Source organism: Dipodomys merriami, unplaced genomic scaffold (genome assembly GCF_024711535.1).
Source record: "Dipodomys merriami isolate MVZ:Mamm:240054 unplaced genomic scaffold, mDipMer1.0.p SCAF_4, whole genome shotgun sequence".
NCBI classification, from domain to species: Eukaryota; Metazoa; Chordata; class Mammalia; order Rodentia; family Heteromyidae; genus Dipodomys; species Dipodomys merriami.
In genome coordinates this window covers 70,336,620-70,359,148 of record NW_027205603.1, presented here as the reverse complement: position 1 = coordinate 70,359,148, position 22,529 = coordinate 70,336,620, and the positions used below count along the sequence as shown (strand labels likewise).

The 22,529-nt window shown below is 39.7% G+C and overlaps 1 protein-coding gene across 1 annotated transcript in view; it reads left to right on the top strand.

The window, feature by feature from the left end:
* The first annotated feature begins 7,210 nt into the window (after positions 1-7,210).
* The window catches only part of Rspo2 (R-spondin 2), a 136,691-nt gene continuing 121,372 nt past the window's right edge, over positions 7,211-22,529 (top strand). Inside the window, exons 1-2 of the mRNA XM_069991258.1 lie at positions 7,211-7,669; positions 8,161-8,439. Of these exons, the coding sequence (XP_069847359.1) occupies positions 8,346-8,439 (94 nt within the window). The 5' untranslated portion in view covers positions 7,211-7,669; positions 8,161-8,345. The remainder of the gene's footprint in view (positions 7,670-8,160; positions 8,440-22,529) is intronic.

Here is a 22,529-nt window from a genome sequence, read left to right as displayed (position 1 = left end):
CTGAAGTTAATACACCTCATGGAAACTAGGAGAGGAAGATGTGATTAAAATATTGAGAACTGATCTTTAGACCAAATCAAGGAAGAACTATTTTTGGCTATTCTGTGTTTTTGCAACTAGTAATATGATGGTAGCTAGACATAATAAGCTGAGCAGTCAACTATTTTCTTACTTTATTTATGTAACAGAATAGCCTTCATCAGTCTGGCTTGCAGGTCTAACTTAAATTATTAGAATAGAGAGTAGTTCTTTAACAAATCCCAGGTCTGAGCTAGTTTGAAGCCCCAGATTTCCTTGCAGAAGGTCAAGTCTCTGGAACAAGTGTTCTTACCCTAAATCTTTTTCCTGGCCTTCCTCAACAGGACCTAGGGCCATCTCAGATGACTGTGTTTCTGGCAAAAGTAAATAAGCGGACTTTGGGGGTAGAGAGGATACTAACATTAAACCCATATTGATTTCTTGACACCCAAAATGCCACTATGGACCTTGCCCCAAACACTAACCCATAAAAAAGCTTATAAAGATTGTAGTTAATAGAATTTTGACTTAGATCTGTCACCCATTAGGCCTGGATAATCCCTCTCTTACCCAGGATCTACCCCATGTTTATTTCCCCAGTTCTAAGGAATAGAGTGAATATGCTCAGCAACTAGAAGATCCCCCATATTATTCTTCTAACCCATACTTATATATACATATGTACATAAACATACATTCATACTTATAATATATTTATATTCTATTATTGTTATATACTTGTTCCCATATTGACCAAAAAAATAGTAGTCCATGGAGACATATATAATACTGCAAAGTAAAACACATTAAAAAGGTGAAAGAGTAAAGGGAAAATGAGGGTAGAAACATAAACTGGAACACAGAATAAAGATAAATATAAAACATTTACCATACACTCATACATTTGCTGACAAGTCACAACTTTGTTCTTGAGCACTGATACATCCATTACGACTATAAGTTGAAGACAAAGTGTCCAGGACAGGTACATCTATTTTGGATACTTGTACTGAAAAAAGTTATTTGCTGCTCTTAGGGATTACCTGCTCAATTGTTTATTTCAATTAGTTAAACCACAAACAGATTAGCTGTCACCCACAAACAGCAGAAAACAGATATCCTGTTCCTATTACTGAAATCTGAGCCTAATTCTTCAACAACTGAGAATCTTTATTTATTTCTTCTTAACTGAATATAGTAATGCTTCCTTTCAGCAACCATATTTATAAACACACACACACACACACACACACACACACACACACAATGGAAATGATATATACTACTTTAGTGCAAGAGTTCTGGGCACAAAAGAGCATATAAGAAAAAATAGCTTTAAAACATTAGGTCAAATTTTGAATTTTCTCTGTTGAGCTGGTCTAATGTGGACTTAAAAAAAAATCAACAAAACTGCCTCCTGGAGTTTGTCCATGGAATGGAAAAGAAATCAAGAAATAGCCCTTATCACATCAGAGTATAACAGAGTTCTCAAGTGACAGAACCATTTTAAGATTTGGAGGAATTAAATATTTACACATTTTTCAAATGTTAAATAAGTGATTATGATGTAGCTTTTTAAAACAAGAAATTAGGCTGGATAAGGACTGGTTTGTGACCTTAGTAAAGATCTTTCATATTAATTACTTTATGAAAGATAAAATAAATGACTATATACTTCCTCATGCAAGAAATAAAATGGATATTCAGTTTATATTTAAAGGAAAAAAAATACTCTCACTCACTATTGACACAATGACAAAACATCATCATCTGTTCCAAAACAATTACAAAATAAATTCTGAAAGAGTGCATACAATGTCAACAAATAACAGCATTATGAGAAACTTTAAGAATATGAATATCTAATACCATAAAAGTGAATGAGAACTCAGCTGGGCACTAGTGTCTCACACCTGTAATCCTAACAACTCAGGTGGCTTAGATCTGCGGCCAGTGGTTTAAAGGCAGACCAGGCAGGAAAGTCTATAAAGCTCTTATCTCCAAATAACCACCAGAAAAATGGAAGTGGCACTGTGGCTCAAAGTGGTAGAGCACTAGCCTTGTGTGAGAAAACTCAGGGATATCTCCCAGGTCCTAAGTTCAAGCCCTACAACTGACAGACAAAAAAAAAGAAAAAGATCAGGGCCAGGTGTACAGGAGACAGGAGTACTTACACAGAAGAAAAAGCACAAGACTCTATTTGCAAAATAACTGAAGCAAATAGGGCTCTAGTTCATTCAAGTGGTAGACATACTATTAAAAAAAAGATGAGAACTCTAAATCAATTAGGTAATGAAAAAATGTGCCAAAGTCAATCAAGCTTGTTAATGTGTGAACATAAATACATAACGAACTTTACAACTTTGGGGGGGGGAGCAGGGAGGATTGGGGGGGTGAGGGAGGATGGGAAGGGATGGGAAGGCTAAACAAAGGAGGAGGCTACAATGCTTGATAAGAAATGTACTCATTATTTTGCCCATGTAATTGTAACCCCTCTGTACAGTATTTTCACAATAAAAAGTATAAAAAATAAAAAAATAAAAGATTGAGAAAAATTTCAATCAATTCCATGCTAGTTCAGAAAATCATATTTTGTGTTTTTTTTCCCCACAGAAAATATTTATGAGCAATCTCCTAAGTGAAAACTTAAAGATAACAGCATGGGTAACAACTTTTTCAAACTTTTGTGAAGCCTTGAAAAGTAAGAGTAACAAATTTTACTACAAAATGATTGAAAAAATGTTGAAACTATTCTTCAAAGAAGGCAGGTGGTAAAGTTGGGGAAATATTCCAACTTAAATCATAAATCATAATAGATATTGGCATGCTCATAGTCTACTATAGTCTACCTTCAGAGAATTCATGGAAAATGCAATAAAAATGGCTAACATATATTGAAGGTACTTATATATATTTTCTTGTGAAAGTAAAGAAGTACTAATTAAAACTTTATTGCAATAACACTTTTGCCTACTAGTATCAAAAATGAATGTTGGCTGGTATAGAGAGAGACAGGCATGGATTGAAATATGATAGAAAGTCTTTGGAAATCAGTTTGAAGGACTGACTTCCCTCGTCAGCTACACACACATAACACATAGGTATATCCAACTGTTTGATCTAACTTTTCTACTTTTAGAAATTTATAATACAAAGTTAGCTGATGCATTAGTTATAACAGAAAAAAAGAATAATCTGTTAGTAAGAACCTGGCTAAATTCAGCCATAGATGAATAATAAAAAAAATATGTGCCCTTATATGAAGGAAACAAGAATGGTTTCAGTGAACTGATGCAGAACAAACTCTAAAATATATTTTTTAGAATAACTTAATACAGCTGGCACTGATGGCTCATGCTTGCAATCCTAGCTACTCAGGAAGCTGAAGTCTGAGATCATGGTTTGAAGCCAGCCTGGGAAGACAAAGTCACTTAGACTCTCAGATCCACTTAATCACAAAAAGCCAGAAGTGGAACTGTGGCTCAAGTGTTGGCTTGAGCAAAAGTGTTCAGGGACAGTGCCCAGGACTCCAGCTCAAGCCCCAGTACTTGCACGCGTGCACACACACACACAGAAAGTCAACACATCATTCAACTATCTTCATCAAAGAGAGAAGAAAGAGTATATTTCATGTGTTCATGTATTTACACACACATATATGCATATATACATATACACATTTGATTAAAAACCATGAAATATCTTTGGAAGTCTGCTCAAATCCTCTAAGCCTCTAAGTTTATACAAAAGTTACTCTCTAGGGAGGAAGACTGACAGCTTGAGGAGGGACAAGAGAGGTGAGAGAAACTTTTCCATGTATGCTCTTTTGTAAGGATGGAAAATTAAGGCTATGTAAATGAACTACATCTCAAACAAAGTAAACTACAAAAACCAATTCCTCCACTTGAGAACTTATTCCCTCCCCCCTGCCCTCAGCTAACCTCCTCTATCAACAATGAATACTGTGGAGTCAACTTCATCAGTCTGCTTCTCTGTAAACAGACATTGGGCACATGTCTATTTACAAAGCTAGTTTACTGAAACCACCATATAAACTCAATTTGAAGAAAAAGTCCATTGAGTCTTCAACATGGAGAAACTGTGAACTCTAAGCCTCAGTAACAGCACATTCTGAGTTTAGCAATGAAAGGGAGCAGAAATAGGGGATTGAAGTTAATGATAGTTTAGGATGCACTGCGGTATATTTTCTAGTAGCAAAAACATTCTTGGGTTTTTGAAATCAGGTAAAATATTCAGTGAATTACCAAAGGGAAAAAAACTTCATTATTAGCAAATTAATGTCAGAGATTAAGCATGGGATTTCACCTCTACAACAAACTGTGACAGATTTTTGAAGATCAGTGATGCCCTTGTAAAGGACAGAAAGAAAGGAGTCAAAGAAGGAATTAGGCATCTTCTACTTCTTCCAGAGCCCGTTTTTGTCTTATTAAGCAGACTCATCCATTGTTTGCAGAAATGCTGCTTTTAAAATTCCTTTTTTAATAAACCGAATTTAGGGGTCATTAAACTGAAAAGTATCTTTGGTTAAAACAATGCCAACTGTGCAACCTGAAGTCTAAAATTAAAAAGTTATCTTTGGAGGGTTAAGGTTGAAAGCAGTCTATACCTTTAACTATGGATGACAGTAGCACTCTTTCTACAGAGAAACTCTCCCTCATGGGAGTTTGTCCTTACACTGGTCAGACACCAAAGAAAACTTTTTTTTTTTTTTTTAAAGGAACAAGGGAGAATTTTATTGTAAGCCAGAACTTGATAGAGGTGAAAAGGAATTTGATTACCTGAAAATATTGCCTCGGAAACTGAGATCCACAGAATTGCCTAAAATGACCCATGTGGCTAATGGTGATGATAAATCAATCTGCTTAAGATGGAGCTGGGGGAGGTGATGGGAGCAAATGAGGGAGGGGATAACACTGTTAAAACAGAAATGTACTCATTACCTTATATAACTGTAACCCCTCTGTACATCACCTTTACAAAAAAAAGATTGTGCTTAGTTATGCTTTTCAGGATTTTAAAGGACACTGCTAACCATTGATCTTAAATGGGTCCCCATACTTAGCAGGATAGTAAGGAACTTAGAAATTTCTTTTTCTCCTCCCATGAATTTCACTCTTTCACATATGCAGTGTATTTGTTAGGTGCATATGAATTTATTGGGGGGAAAATTGGTAGTTATGATGTTGAAGAGATACACAATGGAGAATATCCAGTCCTTTTGCCAAATGCTGGGCCAACTTCTTACAATAAAATATTTCACTACTTGAAAATTCTATTATAGAAATCAAGGACTTAGAGAAACAATCCACTGTGTCTGCAATGTGTTTGGCCAACTCTGTTGGGCTGAGTGCCCTCCCTTTGGGTTCATGCACAAAGAGAATAACATTGGAATTCCTAGTATGTATATAATATTGCTATGCAAAACTGATGTCTGTAAAACAGTTATGGGTAAGGAGGCAATAAAGGAGTAGTGAAGAAACATGGCAAGTTTAATGATTATTTCTAAGTTGCTTGTCTCAGCTCAAATTTCTTTCTTTCTTTCTTTCTTTTTGTCCAGTCCTGGGGCTTGAACTCTGGGCCTGGGCACTGTCCCTCAGCTCTTCAGCTCAAGGCTAGCGCTCTACCACTTGAGCCACAGCGCCACCTCTGGCTTTTTTCTTTTTTGCTTATGTGGTGCTGAGGAATCGAACCCAGGGCCTCAGGCATGCAAGGCAAGCACTCTACCACTGAGCCACCTTCCCAGCCCCTCAACTCAAAATTCTGAATCTCTTCTGAAACTCAAGACAGAAAGGAGGGAATTTAGGAAGTATAAAACGATATCATACAGTGCAGTACCTGAGAGTGTACTTAAAGAGGCAGTCATACTGCCATGTTTAGCAACATGAATTATTTTAACTAACAAATTAAGACATTCTTTCCTGCAGTAGTCAGTGCCCCACACATTTCACCAGAATGAGATTTGTAGCATCCAATGAGTGTAATGTAACACCTTATTAATGTTTCCCCAAGACCAGCTACCTAAAGTTTCAAGAGACTTCGGAAGTGAGCAAGAAAGAGAATTAAGAATAAGAAACAACCAGGCACCTGTGGCTCATGCCTGTAATCCTAGATACTCAGGAGGCTGAGATGTGAGGATGCGGCTCAAAGCCAGCCCAGGCAGGAAAGTCCTTGAGACTCTTATCTCCAATAAACCACCAGAAAAACCTGAAGTGGCAGTGTAGCTCAAATGGTAGAGCGCTAGCTTTGAGCTAAAGAGCTGAGGGACAGTGCCTAGACCCAGATTTCAAGTCCCAGGACCGACAAAAACAAACAAACATTTCAGCCCTAAATCCTATCTACTCAGGAGGCTGAGGGCTTGAAGATCACAGTTTAAGGCCAGCCCCAGCAGAAAACATCGCTGCACTCTATCTCCAAAATAGTCATCAAAAACTAGGGCTTAGAGGTATGGCTCAAAGTGGTAGAGTGCCAACCTAGCAAGAATTAGGCTTCAGTGAAAAGTGAACTTTTCTCTAGAGAATCAAGTTTTCCTGAAGGGAAAACAAAGCTAAGAAATAACAGTCGTGAGCTTAAACAAAAGTTGTTGGAAATAGTCATCTCATTCTGAGTGTGCGTTTTAATTTTAGCTGCTCACACACAGATCTGCTGAAGTCTGCTTTCAGATATTCCTATAAAACAAAGCCAAGATGTAAATTAAAAAGTGGTGGAGGTGTGGCTTTTCGTGGGCTGGGGTTCAAGTTTAAATCCTGCTTGACAGAAGCAGCAGTCTCAGCCCAGAGCTTGGAAAGAAAATCTAGAAGGCATCAGCAGGGTGTCGTCAGACCCTCCTGCAGGAAGGCTGGTGGCGAGATTGGAACTGACCCCAAGGTGACTGGGGACGCCTTGCGTGTGAGCGCGGGGATCCCCGGGAGCCTAGCGAGGTCAGGGGATGCCCTCGCCCTGGGCGCTCTTCGGTTTCAGCCATCCGCCTCTTGGAAAGGGTGAGGAAGGTTTCTCCCCGTTAGACTTCGTGTAGTCTGTCAGCGCTCTTTAGGACCTCAGGGAAACCCAAGTGTTTCTGGCTTTAGGACCCAGGAACTCTGAGGCAGCCTGGGTTTTGATGCCTTGGACCACAGCACCACCTACTTATAGAAGCATCCCAGCCTCCGCTGGTCCTCATCTCCATTGGGAAGTGAGCTAGCTGGCCACATCCCTCCGGCCTCCCGCGAGCGCTCCGTCTCCCACTGTTTGCACCGGGAGAAGCCTCAGCAGTGCTGGGAATCGTGGGGAGAGTCGGGGCCGGGGGGTGGGAACGGCACGGCTGGCTGGGATCGGCCGCCGCCGGGAGCCGAGAGCTGGCTCACCTCTGGCCCGGGGGTCGCCCGCGCGGGCGGAGACGCAGCATCCCCGCGGCGGCGGCGGCGTGCGCTCGCGGGGTGCGCTCGCGGGTGCCGCGGCGCCTCCTGCCCCGAGGACCCTCCCGGCACTCCAAGCCGGCGGTGGCTGCCAAGAACCTCCGGGCGGCGAGGAGCTCCCAGCGGGTGTCTGCAAACTTTTCCCGAGCCCACGTGCTACGGAACCCGCTCGCTTCCCGAACCCGGGATGGAGCCCCGCGCCTAAGCCGAGCGGGGCCGCCGGACCCCCAGCGCGCACGGTAGGTAGGGAGGGTTAGCTGGGTGACCCACACCTGGCAGCCGCAGCTGCGGCGCTCCCCAGGGTCCAGGGATTCGCCCGGAAAACCTGCGGTCTCAGTGCTTTTGCAACTCGCCCGGTTCGGCGGAGCTCCTTACACCCACGCCCTCCCCGCGCCCCGGGGGTGGGAGCGGGTCGGAGCCCGCAGCTCGTTCGGCCGGGGTTGCTAATTCACTGATTGTTAGCACCTTCCTCTCCAGGGTCCTCCGTGGCGGTGCCATCTGCACTACGGTGCTCCGGGGTTCGTGCCAGTGGGGGCTCTCTTCTTCCTTTCCCTCCCTGCTTTGCAGTGAGACGCGCAGGTTCCTCACCCTCCCCTCCTCCTGCCCCCCTCCACCGTTCTCCCGACCTCCCATCCAACCCTCTCTCTCTCTCTCTCTCTCTCTCTCTCTCTCTCTCTCTCTCTCTCTCTCTCTCTCTCTCCCTCTCTCTCTTTCTCTCCTGGCGTCCCAGGTTTCCCGGTGGGGAGATGCTAATCGCGCCGGATTGATCGTCGCAGCCGCAGGACCAAGTGGCGACTCAGCCGCCCCGAGTTTCCCCTCTCCCACCACCCAAGCCCGGGCGGTCTCTGCGGATCACTCCCGGCAGTTCACCTGACTTTGAGAGGCGTCGTCGCTCTCCCCCCGCCGGCCGTCCAGATGCAGTTTCGCCTCTTCTCCTTTGCCCTCATCATTCTGAATTGTATGGATTACAGTCACTGCCAAGGCAACCGATGGAGACGCAGTAAGCGAGGTGGGTCTCTCTCTGCCCGCGGTGAGTGGGTTGGTAAGTGGGGGGGGGGGTCTCGCGGCGCGCACTCCAGCATGGGCTTCAGGTGGGGGTGTGTGTGTGGGGACTCAGGCGGACCACGATTTCTACGTCCAGCGGTCCCAAATCCCTACTTTTCGGGGTTCTGGAGATCTGCAGCAAGCGCCTGTTTCTGCAAGCACCCGATAGGCGCAATGAGCCAGTGAGAGGCGCGGAGGGAGCCCCCAAATTCTGGCTGCTTGTAAATGCTCAGGGCTGCCTCAGGTGCTCCACACCCTGAACTCTCCTGAGCTCTCACTTCCATCCTGCTTCTTAGCAGCATCCGTTTATTTTATTTCATTTTCTTGTTCTCTTTTTATCCTCTTAACCATCTTCCTTCAGGAAGAACATTTGTCTCTCCTTTCCATTACCACGTGCGTCTCAAATCCTGGCCTCAGATCACTTTGGACGTGGAGAGAGAGAGAGAGAGAGAGAGAGAGAGAGAGAGAGAGAGAGAGAGAGAGAGAGAGAGAGAGAGAGAGAGAGAGAGAGAGAGAGAGAGAGAGAGAGAGAGGAGAGGGAGGGAGGGAGGGAGAGAGAGAGAGAGAGAGAGAGAGAGAGAGAGAGAGAGAGAGAGAGAGAGAGAGAGTTTGGGGGTGTTGGGAAAAGTACTCAGTTCAAAGGGAGACCTGCGCTTCCAGGAAAAGAGCAACATTGATCTCTCTCTCTCTCTCTCTCTCTCTCTCTCTCTCTCTCTCTCTCTCTCTCTCTCTCTCTCTCTCTCTCTCCTCCTTTCTCTCCCTCCTTTCTCTCTCCTCTCTTTTCCTGGAACCTGAGACGAGATAGGCACTTTCTGAATTAAGGAGCCACTCCCGCAGCAGCTTTCTGGGGGAGCGCTGGTCCGAAGAGTGATTTTTCTTCTTAAATAGGCCTCACGTTGCTTCTTCGCTTTCTGTAAAGCTGCAATTGCAGAAAAGGGTTTTTTTTTTTTTTGCGCTCAACGAAATCCACTTGGGTTTTTTAACCACTGGTGCTTCTCCATCCCTTGGGTGCTCTCAGCTGAGAAGGCTGATTGGAAACCTCCAGAAAGATTTCAGAGAACTGGCCTTCCTGCGGGTTTAAGGTCGCTGCTGCAGTCCGGGCTGGGGCTGCAGCGCCTCTGACTGCGTTTTCGGGTGTGTGCCTCTAGATACAATTAGGGCTCCCGGGGGATTTAAACATAAACCACACCACACACGCTTTACCCCTTGAATTACCCGCGCTGGGAACTCGCGCAGCGGCGCCTCGCGGGCACCTGGTTGGGGCTGTTTGTCTTCGTCCCACTGTCTTGACTTTGCCCAGTTAGAATTGATCGTGAGGTTTATAAGCCTAAATACTTTGATTTTCGCATGTGCGCGTGATATAATCGTCTCTAGTTGCATGTGATTTGTTTACAATTCCTCTTATACCTGATGGGAAAGTGCCTTTTTGAACCTTTTTTTTTTTTTTTTTTTTTTTTTTTTTTTGAGGCCATGAAGTTAGTCTCACCTGTGGGCAGCGTTAGAGGTTGCTACACTCCAGGGCAGAGTTCTAGGTAACTGTCGCTGTGTGATTCCTATGAAGCCTCTGCCTTCCATTGTTCATAGGTATCAGTAGTATATATAAAAGAAAAGTACACTGCCTATGCACCCTGACCCTCACACCTCCTCCTATGTCTTTTATTTCTGACATTTGCAAATGCTGCTTATGTGCAGGAATTATTAAACACACACACACCCAAAAAACAGGGAGAAATTTCTTCCCAGAGACAATGAGAGTTTTATATATCTTTGACAAATCACCTTGTCTTTTCCCTCACCCCTCCCAACTAGCTCCTTTCTCCACCCCAGTATTTTCTTTCCAGGTATTATTTAGCAGAGCGGATCATTTTTGTTTGATTATTATGCTGTGGTCAAAAGTGTTTGGAGAGGCTCCGTCCCTTCAAAACAAAACAAAAACCCATGCTGTAGTCAATATAATGGGGGGGGGGAAGCTGAGGGAATCCTGAGGTACTAAAAGTTTGCAACATATTGACATATTTAATAGGCTCTGGCAAATTCTTGTTCATTACCTGACTTGCTAACTCAGTGATGGATTTTTTCTTTAAATCCACACAGTGGTTGAGGGTGAAGAATCAAGCACATTGTTTTAATAGAACTTAATACAGAGATACTCCTCAGTGGAGAATGACATTACAGCACTCCTGCGGCCAGAAGGAATACTGCATGCAATTTCTCCACAAGGCCATCTGTAAGGTTCTGCCTGTGCTTTTCTTCTTAGGTGTCTTAAGAACCTATTATTTCAAAGCTGGCTTGAGCAAAATCTCTTGTAGTAATTACCGTCTACATCTCCAGTCTCTGACATTTAGGAACTTAATTCCATAGTGTGCCAGAATAACTTTTGCCCAACCAACCTTTCCATTTCATCAAGTTCTAATATCAAGTACATGTAAATGAGTAAGATTGTAAAAAAAAATTCTATCATAGTGTATTTGCTGTTAATTTTCTTCCACCCCCTCCACAGATGTCTCTTCCCAAATCCCAAGTTTCTGGCTAAAATAACCCCGGTCCTTAAAAGTGACTACACTATCCGTGCCCACAAAGGGTGTACTGTGTTTTTAATTAAAAGTGGAACTACTTAAAGGGCTGGCTAGACAGTACTCGGTGATAGTAGCTATTCTGCTTTGCAAGGAAGCTTAAGGACTGTATTGTGAGAGTATTGAAATGAATAGAGATCTAACTCAAGTTGTGTGAATTGTCCCTCTTCACAAACTTAAGCTGCTTTTAATTGATCTCATGTCCACTGATTGATCCTACACCGATTGTTGTGCATACCAAACAATTGGCTTTCCCAAAGAAGATTGATTTAAATTAGTTTCTTGGTGAATGCCTGACTACCAGCCAGATCATGTCAGCAGTGACAGTTGACATGCTGGAGCCTATTGTGGTACCAACATTTCCCTTTCCTCCTTTGTTTTGCATAGTGGCAGTTAAATATTACTTTCTAGGAAGAAAAGTTATTACTTTTTTTTTTTTTAAGGTATTGTAGCTTAAAGGATCAGTTGCTTCTTGGCTTTGTGCTCTGATGTAGGCAGGCAATGGTGGTACCAGGATTCGTTAGCCTTACCCCTGGGACTTGATTTTTTTTTCTTTTTCTTTTTCTCCATATTCCATCTGCAAATAATCAAACCTTCACTGTGGAGCATGCTCAGAACTCCTTTGGCATTATGTTTAGTCTGCTCTATGATCTCAGATGCTCCATAATATCATTTTCTTAATGAAATAAAATTCTTGGCAGAGATCAGATAATTTAGTCAGTTAAAATCAATTGCATCCAGTCTGGAATAGAGAGCAAATGTATCATTTAACTCTATGTTTTATTTCAAAGCATAGCCAGAGGTTTGAAAAAAATAAAATATCCATCTTCTCTACTTTTGGAAAAGAAAAAGCATCAGAAGCAACAACAGTAATCACCTAGTATGTTTTCTTCCCTGTATTTTTGAAGCAAAGTCATAAAAATAACAATGCATTTGATATTCTCTAATGGGGGGCAGCTACAATTATATTTTTTAAAGATTAATTAGGTACAAACCACAATGCTGAAAATAAATACCTTGATAGAAGGAATACACATCTTAACATTTTGGAAAGCTGACTTACAACACAATAACAGTGTTAAGATATTTTGGTCCCTTTATCTGTTTTCATTAGTCACTATTGGCTACTGTTAATCTCCACTGTCTATATCTGTCTTGGAACCTCTTTGACTGATTTGTATGGTAAATTGAGTTATTTGATTGGTTTTACTTTTGGAATAACTATAAACCACATTTTAGGCTAAATTACTGAAGGAGGATAGACAAGTCATAACTTTATTTTGGTCTCGGCATTTCTTGAGCTTGGTAGGTAATGACTTAATCTTCTATCTCTTGCTCTCTGTCAATAAGGCTAGTCATATTTAATAAGAAACTTTATGCTAACTTGCTAAAAGTTACCTTTAAATAATTGTACAAAGTGGTTTCAATTCAACGTATTAGTTTATGGGTACAATGCATCGTTATCAGTGTCACCCTTTCCATCGTTCTCTCCCCGCTTCTAGCTCAACCCCACCCACCAAGGCAAAGTTCTTAATGAACTAACAAGACTTCTAGACATATGAGGTTGTGTTTCTGGTAGTTTAATGGCAGGGGGGCATAGTATAGCCTTTTCTGTATTGAAGCTTCAACCTTTCTTTTCTTTATAACCTTTCATTTTCATGCACGTGTGTGTGTGCGTGCACACACACACACACACACACACACACACACACACATATACACTTGGCTTTTTTCCACAAAGAGTGTTTATCACAAATAGTGTGGTGAGTTTCTGGCAACTGAGGCTGGATTAAAAGATAAACACTTTCTCTTAAATCATTACAACTAAATTAATTTATCCTTTAAATAAATGAAGAGATTTGGAGATATTTATCTTTTCTAAATATTTGTTAATAATAGTTTATTTCTCATAGAATCCTTTCAAAAATAAAAGTGGCACATGGAACATATTAACCTAACTTAAATTAAAAACTTCAAACTACATTTTGTATTCAGGCTTACTTTTTTTTTTTTTTTTAAAGTTCCAAAGTATTTCAGAGAAGCTGATGTGATGTTTAACTTTCAACATAAACATGTTCTTTCTTTTCTTCTTTCTTTTCTTAATTGGCAGCTTCAACTTCTAGCATAATTGCATCATATTTCTTTCCTTTGCTTTTTTCTTCTTCTTTTTCTTTTCTTTTTATTTTTCTTTTTGGCCAGCATCTACACCAGTATTGGGAGGTCAAAAAAGTTGCTGTCCTCAGACCAGCATCTTATTTTGCCATTGAAACCTGGAAGTGGTTCAGAATAGGTGATGTTCTCCTAGACTTCCATTTAATTCTGGCCTACTCTATCTTCTCTTAAAGTCAAGCCTGAATAGAATCCAATATTTACAGCAATCACAAGTTGGAAATGACATTTTTAATTCCTTAATGCTAACCCACTTCTTGATTTATTCAGGAACTGGCCAATTCATGGATTATCTGGACTGCTTTTTACCTCTTTCCTTCCAACTGACTGCCTTCAAACCTTTGCTATTTTTGTAAACTCTTGTGGAAATAGGCACTCTAATAGGCACTCTAATCTGTATCATATCCAGGAAATAGATGACAGACAATTTTGATACAATATTTGATAACCACTCTGGGTCAAAGAAAGTTGTATGCTTTGGGAGGAAAATAAAGTTTTATTTTATTTTTTTATTTTTACAGATGTTACAAGAGTCATTATTTCCTCCCTTTGTTCCTCCAGTACCAGTGGCAAATTAAAGATAGCTCACGCAGAGAAGACAATGTTGCCTATTCATACTTATAAATTTTTATAATTTAAACAGGGATAGATAGGGAAGGCATTCATGGATACTGAGCTCCATATATAACATGCATGATTACACATATAATAGGAAGGGTATATATACGTATTTATTTATGAATGCAGAGGTGTTGAGGTGGGAGAGAAGAGAGGGCAATGTGTATGGTATGGTGGAAGCATAGATTTTCATTCTAAAAGGGTTTTCATTGATATATCTTTTTGTCTTGCTCCTAGTATGGAAGAATTGAGGATAAAGTGCGCATGGTTTTACTCTTTCCATTTGTCCTTTCTCTGTCAAGACTATTCTTTTCTCTCTTTTCTAGCATGCTCCTGTATCCTTAAGTTCTTAACTCCCTCCCTTATCTCCTTACCTCACCTCCATCCTCATCTTATTCTCCTCATTAGATAATCCTGTTGTATTTAATTACTCGTCAGTCTGTTGCAGTTTGGCTTCTACCTCCATCCTTTTTCTGACAGGATTTCTTCCTTCTTTCCTTTGTCTTTCTTTTCTTTCCTCTGCCTCCTTTTAGGTCTCTTCTACCTACTCTGTGTGTGTGTGTGTGTGTGTGTGTGTGTGTGTGTGTGTGTGTGTGTGTGTGTGTTGGGAGGTGGGGTACTTGAGTTTAATTTGGCGTTGTATTTGCTAGGAAGGTGCTCTACTATGTGAGTCTCTGTCCAGCCCTTTTTGCTTGTTATTCTTTTCAGCTAGGGCCTCATGTCTAGATTTCTATCTTCCTCCTATTTGTGCTTCTTGTGTCCTTAAGATGACAGATGTGAGCCACATCAGTTTTATTTCTTAAAATCATTAGTGTATATAGAAGATGCATGGCACCAGAATAAAATACAGGGAAAACAGGGGTTATAACATGAGGGAGAACATACAAGAGAAACAAAAAAATCACACAGTACATTATAAGTGTATTACAAACAACAGCAACAAGGTTAAAAACCTCTTGTGTCCCTAACTTGGGGTTCATTTCGCTTAGCATCACCTTTTAAAGGCAGTTTTAGCTTCACAGCAAAACTGAGCAGCAGGTACAGGAATTTGTGGAAAAGGTTCCTTGCAGTCATCCATTCTCACTCTTTCCCTCATTGTCAACCTGGTGACATCATTCCAAGTTCTTTCTTTGCTCCTCTGGATGTGTCATCCCACCTTTTTCCTGAAGGAAGTTCTCTTCATTTAATTAGTGATTTTGCTTCTGATTTTCTATTTCTCTTGTTTGGTTATCATTCAGAGTAGTTACCAAGTAGTATTTCTTCATCTCTAATCTTCTCTTTTGGGGGAGGGGGATCTGAAATCCATCCCTGTTACTGAACTGTTATTTCCAAATAAAGTCTTCAACTCTATCCTCAACTGTATTTTGTAAACTTTATATTATCTTTTGACTACTGCTATAGCAACAGGTATTTCTAGTAGACTCAAACTTGACAAATTTTTTCCTCATTTTTGCCATCTCCCAAAAGTGTATCTCTAATTGGGCGCCTGATTTCTACTCATGGAGGTTCTGTTTCAAAGGTGGAATCTGACTACAAAGTCTTTGACCTAAAAAAAATCAGTTCATTATAGCTTAAACTATAACAGATTGTTACACAAAACTCAGAAATATTTATATCCATTCCACCTTTTACATTTTCATTGATATTCCTAGCTCAGGTTTCAGAGACTTTTCATCTCCCAGTGTCATCTGACTCCATCCTTGAGAACATTAACCTTTGGAATGGTTAGAATTGTCTCGACTACACATCTGTCCTCAACCACATCTATGTTATTTCTCTGCTGAAGAACTGTGAACTTCTCAGCCTTCATATTGACCATAGGATAGATGCCAACCTCTTTCACATTACAGCCAATGTTCCTGCCATCTGATTGCAACCCATTCCCGACCTTCCCCACCCAGAGAGCACTGGGGACTTAAACTGTACCAGATGACTTCATTTGTGATTTTGAACATGTTATGCTGCCCTGATGAAGTGCAACTGCCTCTAGGCAGCCTTTCTGGAATCATCTGTCTTACTTTGTAAAGTCCAAATCAGTTATTCCTTCAGTTTCTTAGCTCTTTGTGCCACTCTTGCATACCTCTTATTTTCTTTTTATTTGGATTATTTTGCTCACTTTTCTCATCATGATACTTTTCCTTCCTTCTTCTCTCTCTCCTTCCCTCCCTTCTTTCCTTCTTTCTGGAAACACACAGATTCAAACTCAGGGCCTACTGCTTCCTAGGCAAATGTCCCTACCACTTGAATTATGCTTTACTTGAATAGTATGCCTATGGCTTGAATGAATAGAACCCTTTTGCTTTGTTTATTTTGCAGATAGAGTCTTGTGCTTTTCCTTCTGTGTAAGTACTCCTGTTTCCTGCACTTTTCTTTCTTTCTTTTCTTTCCTTCCTTCCTTCCTTTCTTCCTTCCTTCCTTCCTTTCTTCCTTTCTTTCTTTCTTTCTTTCTTTCTTTCTTTCTTTCTTTCTTTCTTTCTTTCTTTCCTTCCTTCCTTCCTTCCTTCCTTCCTTCCTTCCTTCCTTCCTTCCTTCCTTCCTTCTTTCTTTCTTTCTTTCTTTCTTTCTTTCTTTCCTTCCTTCCTTCCTTCCTTCCTTCCTTCTTTCCTTCTTTCCTTCTTTCCTTCTTTCCTTCTTTCTTTCTTTCTTTCTTTCTTTCTTTCTTTCTTTCTTTCTTTCTTTCTTTCTTTCTTTCTTTCTGTCAGTCATGGGGCTTGAACTCAGGGCCTGGGAGATGTTCCTGAGCTTTTTCACTCACAGCTAGGGCTCTATCATCTTGAGCCACAGCACCACTTCTGGTTTTCTAGTGATTAATTGGAGATAAAAGTCTCAGGAGGACTTTCCTGCCCAGGCTAGATTTTCAGATCTCAGACTCCTGAGCAGCTAGGATTACAAACAAGAGCCACTGATGCCTGGCCTCTGTTCTTTTTTAAAAAAATCATTTAAAGAAAAATATAAAAGATACTGAAGTATCTAAACATCTCCAGCTTAGCACTTATCCTAAAGTCTCTTCTGATAATTTTGGAAGCTCAGAGTATTCCAGCTTTGTATTCATATACCAGTTTGTTATTTGAGTTGGGGTGACACAGAGAGATCTCTGGGGGGAAAGGTAACTACATTTAAATTTTTTCAACTTTTATTTTAAACCCTGGAACATTTTGTTCAATACGATCTTACTCCAATCTGACAAGGAAGAAGGGAAGTAGAGCTGCTCCAGTTCAACCTGGGTAAGGATGGGGGAAGTGGTAAACCTGGACACTAGGTAGCCAGCCACATCCCACATCCCAGAAACATCTCTGAAAGCAACTTGAACACACTTCATCTAGAGAAAGAGACAATGAAGGAGTTGTATCCCCAAACACTTTCAACCATATGAGCAAGATATTATTTGGGAAAGGAAAAGAAAATGGAATTTATCTTCCTAAAAGGCACTTGTCTTAATACCGTAGGCAACTTTATGCAAAAAAACTAATCTTTACTTTCAATCCTATGACCTTCATATAATATAGCTACAAGGACATAGCTCTGAGAGACACAGACGCATACATATGTATTTTAAGATTAGTTCCTCTATAGGTTGGAGAGACTGCATCATTCAGTTGCATAGTACTTTCCAGAATACCGACATGACTACCCCATGGCGGAGAAGGAAAGTGGGATGCTTACTAAGATTACATGTAATTTGTAAAATTAACAACTAAGTAGAAGACAGCTAGAACTACAATCCAGCTATTCTGAATTCACTGGCTTTTCTTCTATGCCAATGATTTTAGCAAGAGCATTCATTTAAAATTTCACTTTAGAACCCATTCAAAAATTCTTTTCAGACTGCAGATTTATTGATCCCTTTAGGGTCCACCTATTGAGGGATAGGGCCATAGTAAATTTCAGTAAAAAATATATAATTGGTAAAATTGTGATCATTATTCTTTTTTAAAAAAATTTATTCGTGTGGTACCAGAATTGAACCTAGGGCCTCATGCAGGCTAGGCAAGCACTCTACCACTAAACCACATTCCCAGCCAAATCATTATTCTTATATGTGGACTATAAGAAATTCCAAGAGCCAATGTGTGTTTATGCATGTACATGTGTTAATATCTATGTGTGTGTTTATTGTGGTATATATTTTTGTGGATAAACATACAATCAGAATAACCAACAAAGATTAGTGAAAAGCTGTATTTACTGTAAAATGTAAAGGAAGTAATTATAGGTAGTTTTTCTTCTTTAGTCACTTTAACTTAAATTATAGTAACTTGTTTAAAGCCTTTACATTTTCATTAACTGCTGAAGATAAATGGAACATGGATAGAGCAGAAATTCTTCTGTTCACATCTCTTTTGAATAGGGACTCTTAATATGGAGTTCAGAAGTGGGGCTAGGGCTTTTGTAAGCCTCCTGAAATTAGAAACTTAAACCATTTTGGTTTCCTCTTGAGGCACAGAGAGTCAAGCTAGAGTTTTCCTAATTTCAAATTGTTTCAGGGTTCATCTCTTCCCTTCAGTGTATTTAGGAAGCATCAGTTAACAAACTATGAGGGAGATTTCTTAATGAGCATGAGGTCGAATGGATGCTTCAAATTGGAATCGATTTTGTTTTCTCAAAGTTTGTTTTTCATTCTCTGTGTACATAGTAAATACAAGGCTACATTGGAAACATTCTCATAAGACTTATTTCAGTAAATAGTTACTTGGCCAAGAATTCCTTCCTCAACAAATGTAGTTGGTAATTGTCCTTTCTGTACCTCCCAAAGAGTTTATAGAAAGACAAAAGAAATATACAATATGAGGGGTTTTAGGAAAACCTTATATGCTCTAATTTTTATTTCATTACAATTGAAGGGGCATAGCATTTTGGTACTATGAGTGCTTTAGTTCCTCACCTGTTGCTTCATACAGCTTGTCAATGACCACCTCAGCCATTAAAACACATGGGCCGACAGAGGGCACACTTGGCATTCTTTTCCTACTGTTTTATTCTCTCAGTTTCTATGGGATTTGTGCTTTGCTTTGCCTCCCAGCATGGGGGGAAGGCCTGCTCATTCTCCCCAGTGATACTATGATCACCTTGATATGGAAACAGTCAGAGAAATAAAAGAGAACAAATAAAAAGAGAGCTTTCAGTTTTTCTGAGGATTTCTGGTTTGGGTCTCTAATCTTATTTTGACAAGTCCTCACGAAAAAAGAAGCAAATTTACTCAGCCTTTCTCTCTCTCTACTAATGATATTAAAGCTAGAGATTGCATTAGTTTGCATGGGGATTCCAGCTCTTAATACTTACCTTGAAAAATATTAGCTTCTTATATCATTTAGCTACTTTCACACAAATTGCTTGTCTAAAAGTTTAAGCAATTGGTAAATTTGAGCATTACCAAACTAACTCCACATCAATATTTCTCAAATGCCTGCCAAATTCTTTAATCTTTATCGACCCTCTCCAGAGACTTCTCAAATTTTAATATTTTGAAAATAATGAAAATTAATACTCTTTAAACCTTGGACATTTATTTTTAAAAGAATTTTTTCTTCCCTTGTGTAGTAAAGCCTGACATAAAGTATAAAATTTCTCTGATAAAAAGGAACGTTAATTGTTATTTGTGTCACATGCTATTTTCAAAGCCAATTTTCTGGGCCTCAAACTGACTGTTAATATTAAAGGATTGGTGCTTTGTCTTCATCAGCCTGCATATTTAATTAGTCACTCTCACTTTTTCTTTAAAAATTTAGTAGACTTACTTTTGATTTACCTAATTGGTTCAGATGGCAAATCTAATCTGCTCTCTACATGAATTTAGTTGATTCATAATGGACTTAATATCCTGTGACAGATTCTATACTAACCCTTCCATATATGAGCACTTAGAGTATCATATTTGTTTTAAGCTGTTCCACTGTTATAGTTTGTCTTTGTGGACTCCACCTTGAATGAGAGATACTTGATGGTCCAGTTAATTGGAAAGAGCTGCTCCAGAGGCTGTTAGGTACCACACCTAAACACTAAATTAAGGCAGTACTGGTCTTTGTCATATTCTCTGGATGTTTCTTCCCACCTCCTCTGTCTGGCTGATTTTTGTAAACAGGACACTTTGTTAAAAATGATACTAATTTTTAGCTGGATGTGGTGGTGTACACCTGTAATTCCAGTGCTTGAGAAATGAGGAAGGAGGATCTAGATTTGAGGCCTTCCTTGGGAATACAGCAAGACACTCACACAATATGATGCTAAATTTTGGTATTTCCATCTTATGGTGATTTAGAGTTATGTGTGTGGGGGGGGAGTTAAGGGTCAGGTTTATAAAGTATTTGAAGGATTCTTGAGTATCAGTTTTGGAATTTTCTAAGTACATATGAGGCTGCAATAGATTGGGTGAATAGAATGGGCAAACTAGTTTAGTTTTCTGTTTACCCAAGAAACAAGGTAGGCACCGTGTACTTGTTTTAAAGAAATGAGAGCTACTCTAATCAGAGCCTTTCTTCCACTGTGGTTCCTCCCAACTCAGAATGGAGAAGAAACCATGTTAAGGTAAGGCAACTAAGCTATTTAAAAAGTCCCTGGTACCTGATAAGTGGACAGGAGTGGCATTCAGAGACTGTTAATGGGTTGAGGTTAGAGTGCTATGGAATTGGGGAAGCCTTTTTACTACCCTGGGTGGCCAACAAGTCATATTTAACGCATGCAATATTTGACTGAATCCTGTCAATTATGAAAGAACTTCTTTAGCCCCCTTTTAAAATTATATCATGAAATTTCATCTAGAGCTTGGAACTACCCTTTGATCACTGATTTTTTTTTAGAAATAGGTCTTCAATGCAATCTACTCACAGAATGCAATAACTCACAGAAGTGAGTTATTCTTTGCAGCTACTAGGTAATCTCAACATGATATTGACTTGAAAGTGATTTAAGTAAATGATAAGGACTAAAGACTACCTAAAACTCATACCTTCCTTGCACACAACTTGGTTTTTAATTTAGAGGCTAATCTAAAGGAAAGAAAGTAGCTTATTAAGACTATTTTGTCATATACTTGATTTTGTCATATGTAAGATTATTATTCTGAGGCTTGAGGTCTGCTTTGTAGAGAAAATAGATGTAATTTTTTCACATTTCTGGAAGAATTAAGACAAAATGAAGATGAATAAAAATTCTGTTGGGTAAGCTATCCATTAGTAGAAGAGATGCTTTCTCCTTTGTTTTGAAGTAATGGGGATTGAATTCAGGGCCTTGTACATGCCAGGAAAACACTCCACTGCTTGAGCCAGGTCACTAGTTCTTCTGTTTTTACTTTGTTTGGAATTAGAGTTTTTCCAGCTTGACCTGGAACTTGCAATGCTCCTGCTTTTGCCTCCAGAGTAGGCGGAATTACCATGGTGTGTACCACCATGCCCACCCAAGATACTGGTTCTAAATGCCTTATATCTTAGACTACGGAAGCTTCCATTTTCCAGCAGGGGAGATCTTTCCATGGTGAGTATCAAAAAGCAGGGGATTGAATGACATGTGGAGGAACTCTTAAGAGTGTTCTGACTACATGAGCCAAAGTATGAACATCAGCCATGCATATGACATCTAACATCCACTTACATTTGAATTTGTTGTGACAAGTTTATAATCTCAAATTATGAGATTCTTACCTTCCAAATAGAATTCACTAGTACAGTAGAAGTTTCCTCTCCTGGACATCAATCCACCATTCACCATTCACTGTCAAATGAAATACAGTAATATAAGATGTTAGGCTTACATTGCCTTGTCCCAAAATACTTTTAAACCTCTCATGTTTTCCATAGATTTCAGTTGCCAAAACATTTTCATCTTATACTTCTTTATCTTTCAAATTAGTAACTCCATTTTTAAAAAGTGAAAATTTCTATGACACAATCCATGCCTGTTATATCTGTGTAGAAATCAGATTTTCTTTCCATGACACTTTCTTGAAATTGACCTCATGATCATGCAAGAATTGAGAAGTATGCCTTCTTTGGAATTCAGATCAAACTTCTTACTATTAGGTGCTACTGAAGTTTGTAATGAAGACTTAAAGGTATATGATGTGTTGCAATCTCAAGATTGTCTGCTTTAAATGGCTTCTGGCCTTAAGCTAGTGCCCTGTGTGAGATGGTAAGCAGAATCTGACACTGGTGTTACTAAGGCCTTGACCTATTCATACTTGTGTGTTTGTATGTAGATGTGAGTGTATATAGGTATAGGTATGTACATGTGTATTTAAGTCTGGTAAGAACATTTTTTTAAAGCTACTGTGAATGTTTTAAAAAAACACAGCAAAGTAGAATAGTATAATAAACACTTATGTATCTACAATGTGGGGTGAATGAAATTTTTTTTTTTTGTCTTTTCTTTTTTGGTACTGGGGATCGAACCCAGGACGTTGCACTTGCTAGGCAAGCGCTTTGCCACTGAGCTACATCCCAGCCCGGGTGAATGAAAATTTTGCTATATTTTATTCTTTCTCTTATTTTTTTCTGTTGGTTGAAATATTATGAAACAAATTCCAGATACCCTATTATTTTGTGCTATGTATTTCTGAAAGCATTTCTTAGAAACATGGACTTTTTTTTTAAACAAAACCACAATGTTTTTTAACATACTTAATCATAAAATTAATCATTCCCTGGTGACATCTATTAATAACCATCACATAGTTGAAAACCTCACTGCACTTGCTTGTGTATCC